Source organism: Limulus polyphemus, unplaced genomic scaffold (genome assembly GCF_000517525.1).
Source record: "Limulus polyphemus unplaced genomic scaffold, Limulus_polyphemus-2.1.2 Scaffold4573, whole genome shotgun sequence".
NCBI classification, from domain to species: Eukaryota; Metazoa; Arthropoda; class Merostomata; order Xiphosura; family Limulidae; genus Limulus; species Limulus polyphemus.
The window spans coordinates 70,559-85,728 of NW_013670183.1; the positions used below are offsets into that span (position 1 = coordinate 70,559).

Here is a 15,170-nt window from a genome sequence, read left to right on the forward strand (position 1 = left end):
TCACACTTTAGAATAGCTTATGCCACTAGATGTAATGCCTAGAACATTGATAGTTTTAAATAACTGATGTTGATGGCTAGGAGCTTGAAAATTAACTGAAAGGGCATTATGACCCTTGCTTTCTGAGTTGTAGAAGTGTTATTTGTCTTGCATTGTATGCTCTACGTTATGTGATCACCACTTGGTTACTTCACACTTTAGAATAGCTTATGCCACTAGATGTAATGCCTAGAACATTGACAGTTTTAAATAACTGATGTTGATGGCTAGGAGCTTGAAAATTAACTGAAAGGGCATTATGACCCTTGCTTTCTGAGTTGAAAAGACATCCAGTGTTTTGCCAGAGTCACTCACTTGATGTGTCTGAGTTGTGGGAGTTCCACACGATCCTAGGGAAACTTGTTGAATCTCCATTTTTCTGTAGATTTATCTTATCAATTTAAGGAAAGTCAATTCTACATGAAAATACCACATTGTTATTACTGAAGTGTTATTATATATTCCAAAATATTTTCAGTGTTATAATTATATATACCTTATCCGTAATTACAATATATAATTTCTTTTATCAGGTTTTATTATAACTGTTTTGTAATTCTTATACAGTTTTTTTTAGATATAATTCTTCTTTACTGAGTTTACCATGTTTCTCTTCAGAATTATGAGTATTCAAAGATGGCTACCCAACTCGAGTATCAAATTGTTCACAACTAAAATATCGTATTTTCTGTTTTTAAACTTGTAGTAATTGTTCAAAATTTGAAATATATTTTTGAAATGGTGATAATATAACCATTTCCTAAGTACAGTAATGGAAATAATTATGGAAACATAAAGCGATACACATACAAAAGTCACATACAGTGAGAATGGCAATTAGGTGGAGAATTCCTTAATGGCCCAAAATATAAATAACAAGTTGGAGAACAACAATTGATAAACATAATGAACTGATTTATTTTTATGGTAACATACTACATGTTTTCTCAGAACATTGGCCTGTCTTCTTCATGTATATTATCACAGAATGTACAGATGAATAAGTAATACAATGCATTATTAGTTTCTGTGTGAGCTCCTTGTTTTACACAAAATAATACACTTTGTTTTTCTGCTTTACAGATGGTCATTGTACGTATTATAGGGTATTGTTCCCAATGTTCTGTATTACTCCTCACAATTAAACCAAGTTGTTTGGTTGCCTTTGACCTCATTTTTGCATGGGCCTACACAGCACCAAGAATGTTCATATTGGGAACTAGCTCAATGGGGCTATTTACTGTCAAGATATCAAATACCCACATTTCTTTTATACTTGTGATCAATGTTTTGCTGGAAGGTGAATCCCTACCCTAAGCATTTTGTTTCTAAGCAAATGGCATGATAGATTGAAATCTTTTCGGGCTTGTCAATAGGTAGAGTGGTGTTTAATTTTGTGCTATTGGCTGAGGGACAGCTCCAAATGTGTTATGATCCTACACCAGGCTTCACTGTGTATGTGGTAAACATGTTATGATCCTACACCAAACTTCACTGTGTATGTGGTAAACATGTTATGATCCTACACCAAACTTCACTGTATATGTGGTAAATGTGTTATGATCCTACACCAAGTTTCACTGTATATGTATTATGATCCTACACCAAGTTTCACTGTATATGTGTAAATGTGTTATTATCCTACACCAAGCTTCACTGTATATGTGGTAAATGTGTTATGATCCTGCACCAAGTTTCACTGTATACGTGGTAAACATGTTATGATCCTACACCAAGCTTCACTCTATATGTGTAAATGTGTTATGATCCTACACCAAGCTTCACTGTATATGTGTAAATGTGTTATTATCCTACACCAAGCTTCACTGTATATGTGGTAAATGTGTTATGATCCTACACCAAGCTTCACTGTATATGTGTAAATGTGTTATGATCCTACACCAAGCTTCACTGTATATGTGGTAAATGTGTTATGATCCTGCACCAAGCTTCACTGTTTATGTGGTAAATGTGTTATGTACTATTAAACAAGCTTCACTGTATATGTGTAAATGTGTTATGATCCTACACTAAGCTTCACTGTATATGTGTAAATGTGTTATGATCCTACACCAAGCTTCACTATATATGTGGTAAATGTGTTATGATCCTACACCAAGCTTCACTGTATATGTGTAAATGTGTTATGATCCTACACTAAGCTTCACTGTATATGTGGTAAATGTGGTATGATCCTGCACCAAGCTTCACTGTTTATGTGGTAAATGTGTTATGTACTATTAAACAAGCTTCACTGTATATGTGTAAGTGTGTTATGATCCTACACCAAGCTTCACTATATATGTGGTAACTGTTATTCCATTCTTATGTTTTTTTATTTACAACAGAACCAGCTATTCTTGTAATGTATCATTCCATGAGACCTCATCCAGCCATCACTGCCACACTCCTGGACTTTCTCTGTAGGGTAAGTAGATTTTATGATTGTTAATATCTTATCCAGCAATCACTGCCACACTGCTGGAATGTTTCTGTGGGCAGAATTGTGAATATCTCTTATTTATTATTTTTCAAACTTTGAATTATACTAGTAAACCTTTCCTGACTTTTGGGCTAAAGCCATGATTACTAAGTTATTATTCTATTAGAAATATACATTTATAAAATGATAATAGTTTTATATCTGGTCCATATATGTACATGTGTTAATCTTGTTTATGTATAAGTATTTGTGTGATATGACTGTTCTTCTGTTATGGGCAGTAAAGTTTTTTTATATGCACCAAATTTTGCCATTTTCAAATTCCTCAATGTGTACAGTATGTTATGCTAAAACGTTAATAACTAAACCTAAATCATATTTAGACCTGGTGTTAGTTTGTTCTTTTATTTCATAAAAAATAACAACTAAACCTAAATCATACTTAGGCCTGGTATTAGTTTGTTCTTTTATTTCATTACAGATAACAACTAAACCTAAATCATATTTAGGCCTGGTATTATTTTGTTCTTATATTTCATTAGAGATAACAACCAAACATAAATTATATTTGGACCTGGTATTAGTTTGTTCTTTTATTTCATTAGAGATAATAACTAAACCTAAATCATATTTAGGCCTGGTATTAGTTTGTTCTTTTATGTCATTAGAGATAATAACTAAACCTAAATCATATTTAGGCCTGGTGTTAGTTTGTTCTTTTATTTTATTGAGTTTCATTTATAGTCCTACAATACTCTTAGGTCTATTGCATTATGAATAATAATTGTGAATATTATCATTGATATTTATGTACGTCTTTCATATGTCTATAATTCTATTTCCACAATTATTTATGCTGAAGTAATTATCAACTTCTCTGTGATATATCATGCAAGTAATTGTTATTTATGTAACTAGCATAATTTGATATTACCTCACTGATGGATTTATTTAGCTTACTTAATTATTTGTAAATAGGTATATTACTGTCTAATGTGCTGGCCGTGTAAGAATCTGAGTAAAACGTGGAATACTTATCAGTTTTATGTAGATAATAGCATAACATAACATTTTGGGACAACATGGGACCTATTAGTCCATCTTCTAAACTAAACTATTAATAACTAAATTAAAAAAAAACTTAAGCCAGCCCTTATCATTCATATATTTATCAAGCTTTCTTTTAAACTCACTGCCTCAACAACATCCAAAAGCAACCCATTCTAAAGGCCAACCACCCTGTTAGAAAATTGAAATTGTCTTAGCTGAAGATGACTCCTACCTTGCTAAAATAGTCCTACTATTCTCATTGTTAAATATGAAACAAGATGATGCATCAACATTATAAATTCCCTTTACAATCTTAAACACCTCAATCAGATCCTCCCTAACTCTTCTTTTTTCAAGAGAAAACAATTTGAAAGATTTCAACCTTTCCTCGTATGACAACCCTTCCACCCCAGGCACCATTCTAGTAACCCTTCTCTAAATCTGTTCCAACAGTTCAATGTCCTTCCTAAAGAAAGGAGCCCAAAACTGAACATAATATTCCAAATGTGGCTTAACCAGTGACCTATACACTGAATTTATAACCTCTTTAGACTTGTATTCAATACTTCTGTAGATACAACCTAAAATCCTATTTGCACTACCACTAACATCAGCACACTGCTTGGATGGCTTTAGAGATTGATCAGCTGTATTCACCAAGATCACTTTCTTTCATGACACTGTTAAGGTTATTCTCATCCAAATTATACTTATAATTCAAATTATAATAACCCACATGCATTATCTTGTATTTATTTTGATTAAAACCCATTTGCCATTTACTTTCCAAACTTAATGATCTAAATCCCTTTGTAAATCACCAGCATCCTTCTCACAGCCATCAACACCCAAGACCTTAATTTAAGTAATTTGTTGACTATTCCTTCATCTATGTCATTGATGTGAATCAAAAAGAGCAAAGGTCCTAAGACTGAACTCTGAGGTACCCCACTTGACTTACAGAGGATGAGTACATTATATTAACCCTTTCCGTGATCTGCCCGAGATGACTTAAGTACTTTCTCTGTTTCAAAAATATTTGCCCAAGTTAATTTGGGCAAACCATTTCTCACCATATTTTTTATTTTTTGCCCGAAGTTATCCGCACATTATCACGTATTACAATTAGTGCTCACAAGACAGCACTGGAAATGCCGTTTGTGCTGATCTCCATCTGATTTATTCTGAATTAATTATAAATACTGGAGAAAAGCATTTCTATTCTTTACTATTGTTTCACTGAAATGATATATATCACATATAAATGCAGATCTGTAACAATTATTTATCAAGTATATTTTGTACAGAAATACAATAATATATCCTGAAAGAATTTTAGTTCATTAATATACAAGTATAAGGTATCAAAAAGCAAAATAAATAACCTGTCTTTTGTTTTTAAGCTCATTCTAAAAAAAAAAGCCTGACACAGAAGCTAAGATGATTTTTTGCCACACAATGTCTGTACAGTCCATATCGCTACATTTAGTCATACTCTATCTGAAAACTGTGCATCTTGGAAGTAGCCCTACAGCATAGTTTCTATTGCGAAAGCTCTTTTCAGGGCTTTCAAGTCCAGAGCTTTTCCCAATCCATCTAATGTTTGAAAAGAACAGTTTCTAGCACCCATTTGAACAGTTCAACCTACAGAAATCTATTGGCACTGCATTTGGTGAGTTGACTGGTGACTTGACTTTGGATAAAATATCATGAATGCCCATTTTATTCTCCAACTGCTTGAGGTATGCAATGGTTGAATGGATATGGCATGGAAACAGCTTGTGTACACATGAATTTTGTATATTTTGCAACTGGAGATTCTTCTTGATTATGTTTCATATTGTTTCCCTGGACATGTGGGTGACTTTTGCCACTGGTCTTTGTGTTCATGAATTCTCGCCTGTTACAAGACACTGCACTTTGCTTACTTTGGCTGTGGTATGACTTGTTGCAGGTCCCTTTCTTGACGGTCCCCATGTCATGTGTTGATCCATGTTCCTTTGTCCAATGGCATTATATACCAGGGGTATCTCATCTTTGAAATTCTAAGTTTGTGACCTTGATCTGAAGACCCGAGTGTTTTAATATTTTATGTCAGAAAGCAGTCTTTCTTCAGTGGAATCACATGAGTCTAAATATGCCAAACAATCTTGAAACATTCTTCTGATACACGCTATTCCCTCATGACTTTATACAAGCTGTGATTTTCGAGTGATTTGTTGATTTCCGTATTCATAATCAATTTAATCCTTTCCACACGAGAACAGGTCAGAGGCCATGTCATTGCTTTTATTGAACTACTATTTTATAAATTTAGGTCAATAAGTTTGGTAACAAACTGTAGATTATCATTCAAATTTTAGTAGTATACATTAGTTTTGTATGAATCAAGAACTCAAATTTCCAATATTGACAAGCTAGAATATAAAATAAGAACCTCCTATCTTTTCTATTTGCTGAAATATTGCTCATATACTGAATCAAGCACAGTGGCCCCACTAACCTTCCATTTTTGGAAGCACTCCCTTATATACTCTTACTTCTGTCTATGACATGTTAATAACCAATCAAAAGCTCGGAATGGCCCCCTAGTGGCTTTCTCAGCCATTTTCAGGTATTACATCATTTCATTCTTTCAATACAAAACTTCAAGGTGGTAAGTTGAGTCTTCAGTCTGCTTGAAATTTCTTATTTTTTTAGACCCAAATACAGCTTAGTTACTACACTTGATAAATTATAGTGGAATTCTATTGTATCGATATAGTAATTTATGATTTTCTTGGTTATTTAAAGTTTATATATAAAACCTAAAAAAAAATTTCTTTTCACATCCTCCACATGGGAAATTTTATAAGGCTTAACAACCTTTGACAAGCAGCAAATTAGGTTGTAACAAGAAGAGATAATTGTTTGCTTTACTTCTTTATTTACTGTTCAATGTTTTAAGAAAAATAAGTTTAAGAAGTTACTTGTAAATAGTAATAATGTATAATAATTGAAATGCGACTGTATTTTACAAAATACTAGTCCACTGAAACACAACCAAGATAGGTCACTTTGTAAAGACTAAAGGTCAGTTTTATATTATTGGATACGGTAACATGAGTGCACGTGTGCCGCATCATTGTAACTTCTGTATTGTTAGCCAGGCATGGCTGAAAGGTCAATATAATAAAAATAATAAATGTATTATGCTATGAGATTTAAGCTATTTAGTCTAATCATATGTGTTTTTGTGTTATAATCTGTAGTCATTCTGGAACGAAAAAGGCATAATTTATATTTATTTCCTAATTTTTTATGGTGGTTACGAGCTCAGTCAAATCGACCGAACCCATACAGATATTAATTACTGAAAAATAACAGATAAAATATACAATTTTTTTTTAAGAAACGTTTTATAACTATCTGGATGTAATAAAGATTTTGCATGTGAAATTTGAAAATTTTCTGATGCATAAAAGTATTTTTAATCTTAAAGTGAAACTTCCTTTGCATTTTGGATAGGCAACATGCGAAAAGAAAAAAAGGCATGAGAAAAAACATTGCTTAACAAACCTTTTGACTTAATAAAAAAAAATCTGATATTTTGTGTATGAAAGCATTGTAATGTTTACTGATAATCTGCAAAATTTTGTTAACATTCGCTTACTAATTTAACAGTTACAGCATGAAAACTATAACAAGTACAGAATGGTTACAAGGTCGGTCCTAGGGACCGAACCCGTGCTGAAAGAGTTAATATCTAATACTCAACCCTCTGTAAATGAAAATAGTTAAACTTATAATGTCTTTCACAAAGGAAAGGATGAAGAGAGTAAAAGAATATTATGGTCATCTTATTAATCATCGAGGTAGAAGTAACCAAGGTTATTGCATATGACCTTTATCTAGGGTATTTGAAAGTTTTTCTAACAAATAATTCAGTGCCAAAGAAATATATGCATTTTTAGTGTGATTTCGTTTGTACTTACGCTACTTTTGTTGTTTTTTTTATTTTCCAGATAATGACAAATTTTTATACACCTTTAACCAGTCAAGTAAAACAAGGAATCTATTCTTCCTTGAGGCAGATCCTTGAAAAACGAGTTTTACCGTAAGTAAATTAAAAAATTTTACATTTAGTTTTTTTTGTTTCTGGTGTTATTCTTTTGTCTTCGTTTACTTGTGTAATATAGAATTTTGTTAATTAAAAACCAAATCTACATTAAATAGATAAGACACAGTATTAATGTTTACTTCCTCTTTCTGACCTATCATATAATATTTCACATTAAAGACATCTGCCACTGGTTCAGTATTAATGTGTTGTACATTAAAAAGTACCATAGAAAAAGTTTTGCCAGTGAGGATCTCAAAATCGAAATATTGTTTGTTTAACATTTTTTGCTTAATTAGCTCTTTTTATATTAATACATATATTTATATATTTTATTGACTTTTAACTGTTTCAAAGTAAAAACTCCTACTGAAACATGTCAACAGTTTCTTCACTTTTTGTTTTTGCAAATAAAAAAAAAATTGATGTATTTGACAGCTAGCAAAATACTAACATAGTGATTCACTCCATTCAGATGTGTAGACAAGTGCTGTTGAAATGATAAAAATGAAAATATTTTATCTTTACACTAGAGAATCACTTCTTTAGCTGTCTCTGTTTAAACATAGTAAACAGGTTCAGAGGCAGTCCAAATTATTACTTCAAATACTCTTATTACACCTAATATGAAGGAATGTTTACTGTTCCGTGATTTTCATGTTTGTTACGGATATTACAAACAGGAAGAATGATTAAACAATGTTTTTAAGATATTTCAAAGAATGAGACAAAACCATCTTGTTAGTAAGCACAGTAGAATGACACTATTGAGTGTTTTTTGGTTGGTCTGTTTTTACAGGATGACACTAAGGGGTGTTTTTTTCTGGTTGATTGGTTTTTACAGAATGAACCTAATCAGAGTTTTTTCTGGTTGATTGTTTTTTTATAGAATGACACCTTCCTATAAAAACCAACCAACCAGAAAAAACACTCATTAATGTCATCCTATAAAAACCAATCAGCCAAAAAAAAACACTCATTAGTGTCTTCCTATAAAAACCAGTCATCCAGAAAAATACACTCATTAGTGTCTTCCTATTAAAAAACAACCAACCAGAAAAACACTCATTAGTGTCATTCTATAAAAAACCAACCAACTAGAAATACACTCATTAGTGTCATCCTATAAGAGCCAACCAACTAGAAAAAATACTCATTAATGTCATCCTATATAAACCAACCAAACAGAAAAAACACTCATTAATGTTGTTCTGTAAAAACCAACCAACCAGAAAAAACTCATTAGTGTCATCTATAAAACCAACCAACCAGAAAAACACACATTAGTCATTCTATAAAAAGCAATCAACCAGAAAAAACACTCATTAATGTCATCCTATAAAACCAACCAGAAAAAATACATATTAGTGTCATTCTATAAAGAAAAACAATCAACCAGAAAAACACACATAAGACACTAATGAGTGTTTTTCTGGTTGTTGGTTTTTATAGGAAGACACTAATGAGTGTTTTTTTCTGGCTGATTGGTTTTTATAGGATGACATTAATGAGTGTTTTTTCTGGTTGGTTTATTTTCATATCATTCTCATATAATATGTTATAAAAGTAGTTTAGTATTTTCTCCAAAAAAAATGTTCTTTTGAAGAGTTTTTGTACTTTATTGTTTGCCACAGATAAGAAAACTAATCAATGCTAATAAACCTTCTTCTAGGTCCTTATCTCCTTTGTTTGATAATCCTAAGCTTGACAAAGATCTTAGGGCAATGGTGAGAGAACATTTTGGGGAATTTTGTTCTTTAACTGATGGTAAGTTGTTTGTTTTTACTTATGGCAAATTTTCTTACAATAAAATCATAAGTGATACACGTTTATAATCCAGTTAGTTGTACTATAGATAATGTTTTATTGATTTTTATATGTCCTTCAATAAATATAAGTGAAAGTGATACATACACACACACACGCTAACTCTTAAGATATTGTATTTAAATTTCTAACTTTGGATTTAGTCTTATCAAATGATAATGAAAAGTTTAGATATAAACTTAAAGAAACAATTTTCTTCTTATAACTTATTTTGAGAAAATGGTTAATTTATTGTGGAAGCTGATTGTTTTACAAAAACTAGTAAATGTGTGAAACTTTTGTTAGTGCAATTAACTAAAAATATTTTAATCACTTAGATTTAATCACTGGGTAACAACAGTAACTTTACAACCATTTTTATTCTAAAGTAGGAAGTATTGTATCAGTCTTACTTCAACTTCATGGTATTGGTCTAAAATTTATAGAAAAAAATTATGCTTTGAGAAAAGATAGTTAATAAAGGACCACAAACAGTTTTTTTTTATCATATAATGAAATAAAAGTGTAACCGCTAGTGTTAGCAACCACCATTAGGCTTAAGTTGTCCAAACTAAGCATCCATAGTTTGTATTTAGACAGTAAACTATGATTAAAACATTTGAGTGGTGGATGTGCTCCTTTAGACTTAAGAGTCATCTTTCAACTAATAAATAAACTAGTAGCAACTGTGGTAGTTTTTAAATATGTAAAAAGTACAAAATTTTTCAAGAGGTTTTGTCAGTTGATAACCTTTTAATTTTTGTCTGCAAACTTTAGAACTTTTGACAGTTTGCAGTTCTTCAGCCTTGTTGAATTGTTTTATTTGTTCTGTATGTCCATTATTGTTTGATTTTAAAGTAAAACAAGAAGAAACTGTTCAGCCACGAGAATCAGAAGTAGTTATCATTGATGGGAATCACACTGGAAATGTTAACATTTCTGAAAATGAAGCACAGTTTAGCGAAGATGAAGATGACATACCACTGGGTAAGTGTGACATACATTCAGATAAACATCAACTTGTATTTATTTCATTCCTTATACTATAATTATGTTATTAAAGTTACAAGCTGTTCTATAAATAAAAGCAAGTTTGTCAAAATCATGATTTAGAGTTTTCACTACTTTCTTTTTAAGTTACCCATGTAATTATCAAACATTTATAAAAATTTGAAACAGTTATTCATGGGATAATGCTAATAGATTTATTTCAGTACAATGTTTTATCTCTAACAGTGTGACATGAAATGCTGTATTGAAATCTGGTCCTCAGCAAATTTCTGATAGTGAAATACCAACATGGTAGAATTATGTCAGCCTTTTTGAAAAATAGTCATAAAGCAAGCTTGTTTTAGCTGTTGTAGAGCCAAAGGAGAAAGTATTTGGAATAAAAGGAACCTTTAGGATTCTCCTTGGAAGAGATAAAACTTGTACAGCAGTGTATTTAGAATAACAACAGGCTGTAAAAATTGCAACTCCTAATTTATAATTGTTTTTCAAAAGTCCAAACATTAATATGTAGAAAACATACATTCTCTACATTGAATACTGTTTATTCAGTTTCTGAAAATAATTTAACATAGAGAACGGTCCATTTATATTTTTTTACATACTAATTCATAAAATGCAGACTGTGCATAAAAGAGAACCCTTCAGCCCAAACATTCATGGCAGTAAAACTTAAAATATCTCTTGCTACCATTAAGAAAGATAATGAAGTTCAAAAAAGCCACACCTCAAAATCAGCAGCTGTTTTCATGAGAAAGAAGACTGAAGAAACTGGAGTCATGGCAATTCGTTTCCATCACATACCTATCAAGATTCCTGATACAACTCCATTGTTTTTTGTCATTGTTCTACTTAAGTCGATCTCGTGTGTTTAGGTATTTGTTTTGTCATGTGTTTTGTACTCTTTATTGCCAATCCATTTTTCCAGAGCTGGAAACTGTTGTGTAGAAACTAAATCAATATTATTTGAATTTTAGATAAGTTAAGAGTTCGAGACATCAAGTTTCGTCCCATTAAGGAAACTTCCAAAGTGGAACAAATAGATATCAATGAATATATTGATCAACTGTCAGGAGATATAAAAAAGTGGACAATAAATCTCAAAAATGAAAAGTAAGTCCTAAACATATTATTTAACTTTAATGAGTATTTGTTTTGAATTCTACATATCCTTGAAAAAAAATTTTTTTTTGTCATTTCTGTTTGTAACACGAAATATTTTGATATTGAATTAACCCTTTCCAAACAAACAGGATTAAATGTTGTTGTTTTTTTTGTCTGACACTTAAAATGCTTAACCTGATTTGCATTAGATTTGGTATACGCTTTCTACATGATATGTAGTTTGTGCTTGAAAAAAAGTTTTATAATTTGGTTTGGTATTTTTAAAATATTTTAGGGTATTTTGGAAATTATTTCATGAAATGTTGTTTTTTAATAACATTCAAAATAGTTTTCTTTGTCTTGTTATTTCTGTTTTTTGTCTTGTATACCTAAAAAAAATCAAACTATACTTTTTTCTGACTATGTTGTTCTAATAACAATATGCTCATTTTCTCGTCTGTTTATATAAGCTCTTATATACAAAGAAATTAATTAGTAAAAAATATGAAATAAAACTGGTATTATTTTAATATTATTGATCAGAAAATTTTGTTTTTTTATATCCAATGAATTCTAACTTATTTTCATCAATTATTTATATTTTTTATATTATTTTATTATTCATTATTTATATTTGTTATTTATTTTACCTGTTGAAGCAGTTATATAGCCATAAAAATAGCATAAAACACTTGATGAACTAAAAAAGCATTGACCATTAAACAAAATTTGCACTTTTATCCTAGGCCTACATTGATATAGGTAATATTTTTCCATTTGTTTGTTTGGTCAAACTCGGTTTCTCTGTATTAGTTATTGTTTGTTTCAATAACTAAGGAGATCTTACACTTTGTATCCTTATCGGATGTCTTATCATGTAAGAATATTCTTCAAGTTTTGAAACAGATATACACAAGAAAATTATCATAAATGAACAGATCATCAAACAAATTATAAAAAATTACCAAGGTTTTTAGCTTGTTCCTAAGTTTCGTAAGTTTCCCATTAGAATCCTTTATAAGATCTTCTACTAGTCACTTTCTCAGAAACCATAAATCACTGCTTTGCTCTAATCTATTTACTTTACAATGACATAGCTAAACAAGCATCTCTTCTCTCCATTCATTTTCAACCATTGGTTCTATCTTATTAGGAGGCTAAGGTGTATTGGTTACTGTCCAACCCACTTGTTTTGGCAGTATCAAGCCCACATTAAGGTAGTTTGAGGCCCTTGTCCACTTATTTTTTTGAGGCTTCTTGAATAGGGTACAAGCAAATTTGAAGTTAATTATAATTAATACATATTAAGTTAATTACAGAATATGAGCTAATTATTCGAAGTAAATTAGAATATGATGCATCTAACTTTTAAGGATGATTAAAGTTAAATGATTATAATAATAATTTATTTGTACAACATGACAAGTAAGAATGAATTAGGTACATAAAAAACAATATAATTATTGTACAACATTAAGATAGCATGCCAAAACATTACCCTAAAATCGTTTTTTCCTTGCTTTGGCGGAAGCAAAATCTCTAATTACATCTTCTTAATCTATTTGCCTAAACAATGTCCTTTCTATCGTGAGCAAGGAAAGGGCATTTATGCGTTCATATAATATCGAAACATGTAATTTATTTTTTATCCTAGCCATTTTAGAAAAAGCTCTCTCTACACTGCAATTCGTGGCAGGTGGGCATTAGTATATCCTTAATGCTACATCAGCATTAGGAAAAACAGATTCTAGTTTGTTTTTCTAATTGCTTTGATCCATTGTTGGGTGGATGGTGTTTCACTATAAAAAATTTCACAAACTGTACCATTTTATCTGGAAAAGAGCTGTCTACATCTGGATAGTATATGTCTCACAAACTTTTAGCTGCAGCAAAAAATTCAGTCTCATTTAAATTTTGGAAATTAGATAGAAAATCAAACTTCATTTCTGTCGCTTTATATGCAGCAAGCCGATTTTTCAAACACATTTGTAACTTGTCAACTATCAGTATAAAATTTTCTAAATGAAACTTCTGAGTTCCAGATAAACTAATTTCACCTTCAGAAGTCTCATCAGTTGCCAGCTTTCTTTTCTCTTTCTAGAAATCTCACTCCTAAACTGTTCTTCTACTATATTTGAAAGCTGATGAGCTTGAATTTCGATTCTATCAAATTCTTCACATAGTGAATATACTTATCTCTTCAGCAAACTGACAAGCTTTACAGCAGTAGACAAATGAAGGCTCTTCTTGAAGCTTGCCACTTGTAGCATCAAACCTTCGAAGACTTTTATACCAAAACACTGTTATAAAAGCAACATCTAACATTCTCATTTTATTCATCAAAGTAGTAGTTTCATTTCTTACTGTTTGCCTTGCATCAATATCCTTGATCAAAATCTTCAAGGTTGGTATAAGTTCTGTCATAGTTTTCACACAAAATTTTTGTTGAAACTGATCTGGCTAACCATCTTGTTCCACTGAGGTTCTTAAAAAGTAACTGGCCTCCAGTCATCGCTTCTTAAGCCATCACAAACTTTTTGCCATCTCTTGGTTGAAGAAGCATAAATATTGTACAGATTTTGAAGAAAATTGAAAAAAAAATTTGATGCACATTCACATCTACTAGATTTAATGAATGTGCTGTATAAGGGATTAAATAAATATATAGGTTTACGTTCTTGAGATGTGCTTTTAGGCCATTGTATTTACCATACATATTTGCTGCATTATCGTACGATTGTCCACGAGCATTTTGAATGTTGTTTCCCATCTTATTTAATTTTTCTACGACAACTTCAGCCATTAATTTTCCTGTATGCCTACTTGAAGGATCATATCCGACAAAACACTCCAATGTATCACTTTCCTTGTCACATATCGCATTATTATAACTAACTGATCTGAGTGTAAGAAATCTACAATAATTGAAAAGCATTTAGCATTGCGAATTTCATAATGAATTGTCTTATAAATTTTATTAGCCATCAAAATAATAATTTTTTCATAAACTGTGGAGGATAAATATGAGGTAACTCCCTGGCCTTTATTTCCATGCATTTCAAAGTGCTTGGCCAAAAATGGATTGAATTTAGGTGCAGCTAAAAAGTTGCCATTGTTGAAATCTTCGATCTCCTCTCTATCCCCTCTAAGTGCTAATTCTCTTCCACACAAGAATTTTAGACATTCAACAACTCGACACAATACCTCCTGCTAATATCGTATTTCGTATTCTAAATCACAGTTTCTATGCTATTAGTTTGTCCCATCCAGCAGTGCACAGAATATATGTGAGCATTACTTTTTTTCATGGTTTTGTATAGCTCTAGAGCCATGCAACCCATTGCAGAATTCTTTTATAAAAGAGTCATCAGAATCTTTAAAAAGAATGAAAAAAAATTTCCAGAAAAAGGAGAATAGACCAACCAATAATTTTTATTTTGTTTTGCCATTTTATAGTTTAATCTTAAAAAAAAGTTCAATGAACAGCATCTCTGAACATTTGTTGAAAGTTTGATCTTAAAAAAAGTTCAATGAACAGCATCTCTGAACATTTGTTGAAAGTTTGATCTTAAAAAAAGTTCAATGAACAGCATCTCTGAACATTTGTTGAAAGTTTGATCT

At 31.0% G+C, this 15,170-nt stretch overlaps 1 protein-coding gene across 1 annotated transcript in view; it reads left to right on the top strand.

Moving 5' to 3' along the window:
• Positions 1 to 15,170, top strand: part of LOC106471365 (integrator complex subunit 3-like) — a 52,214-nt gene that overhangs the window by 33,900 nt on the left and 3,144 nt on the right. Inside the window, exons 12-16 of the mRNA XM_013931964.2 lie at positions 2,388 to 2,467; positions 7,537 to 7,628; positions 9,304 to 9,398; positions 10,296 to 10,424; positions 11,423 to 11,558. Coding sequence (XP_013787418.1) covers positions 2,388 to 2,467; positions 7,537 to 7,628; positions 9,304 to 9,398; positions 10,296 to 10,424; positions 11,423 to 11,558 — 532 coding nt within the window. The remainder of the gene's footprint in view (positions 1 to 2,387; positions 2,468 to 7,536; positions 7,629 to 9,303; positions 9,399 to 10,295; positions 10,425 to 11,422; positions 11,559 to 15,170) is intronic.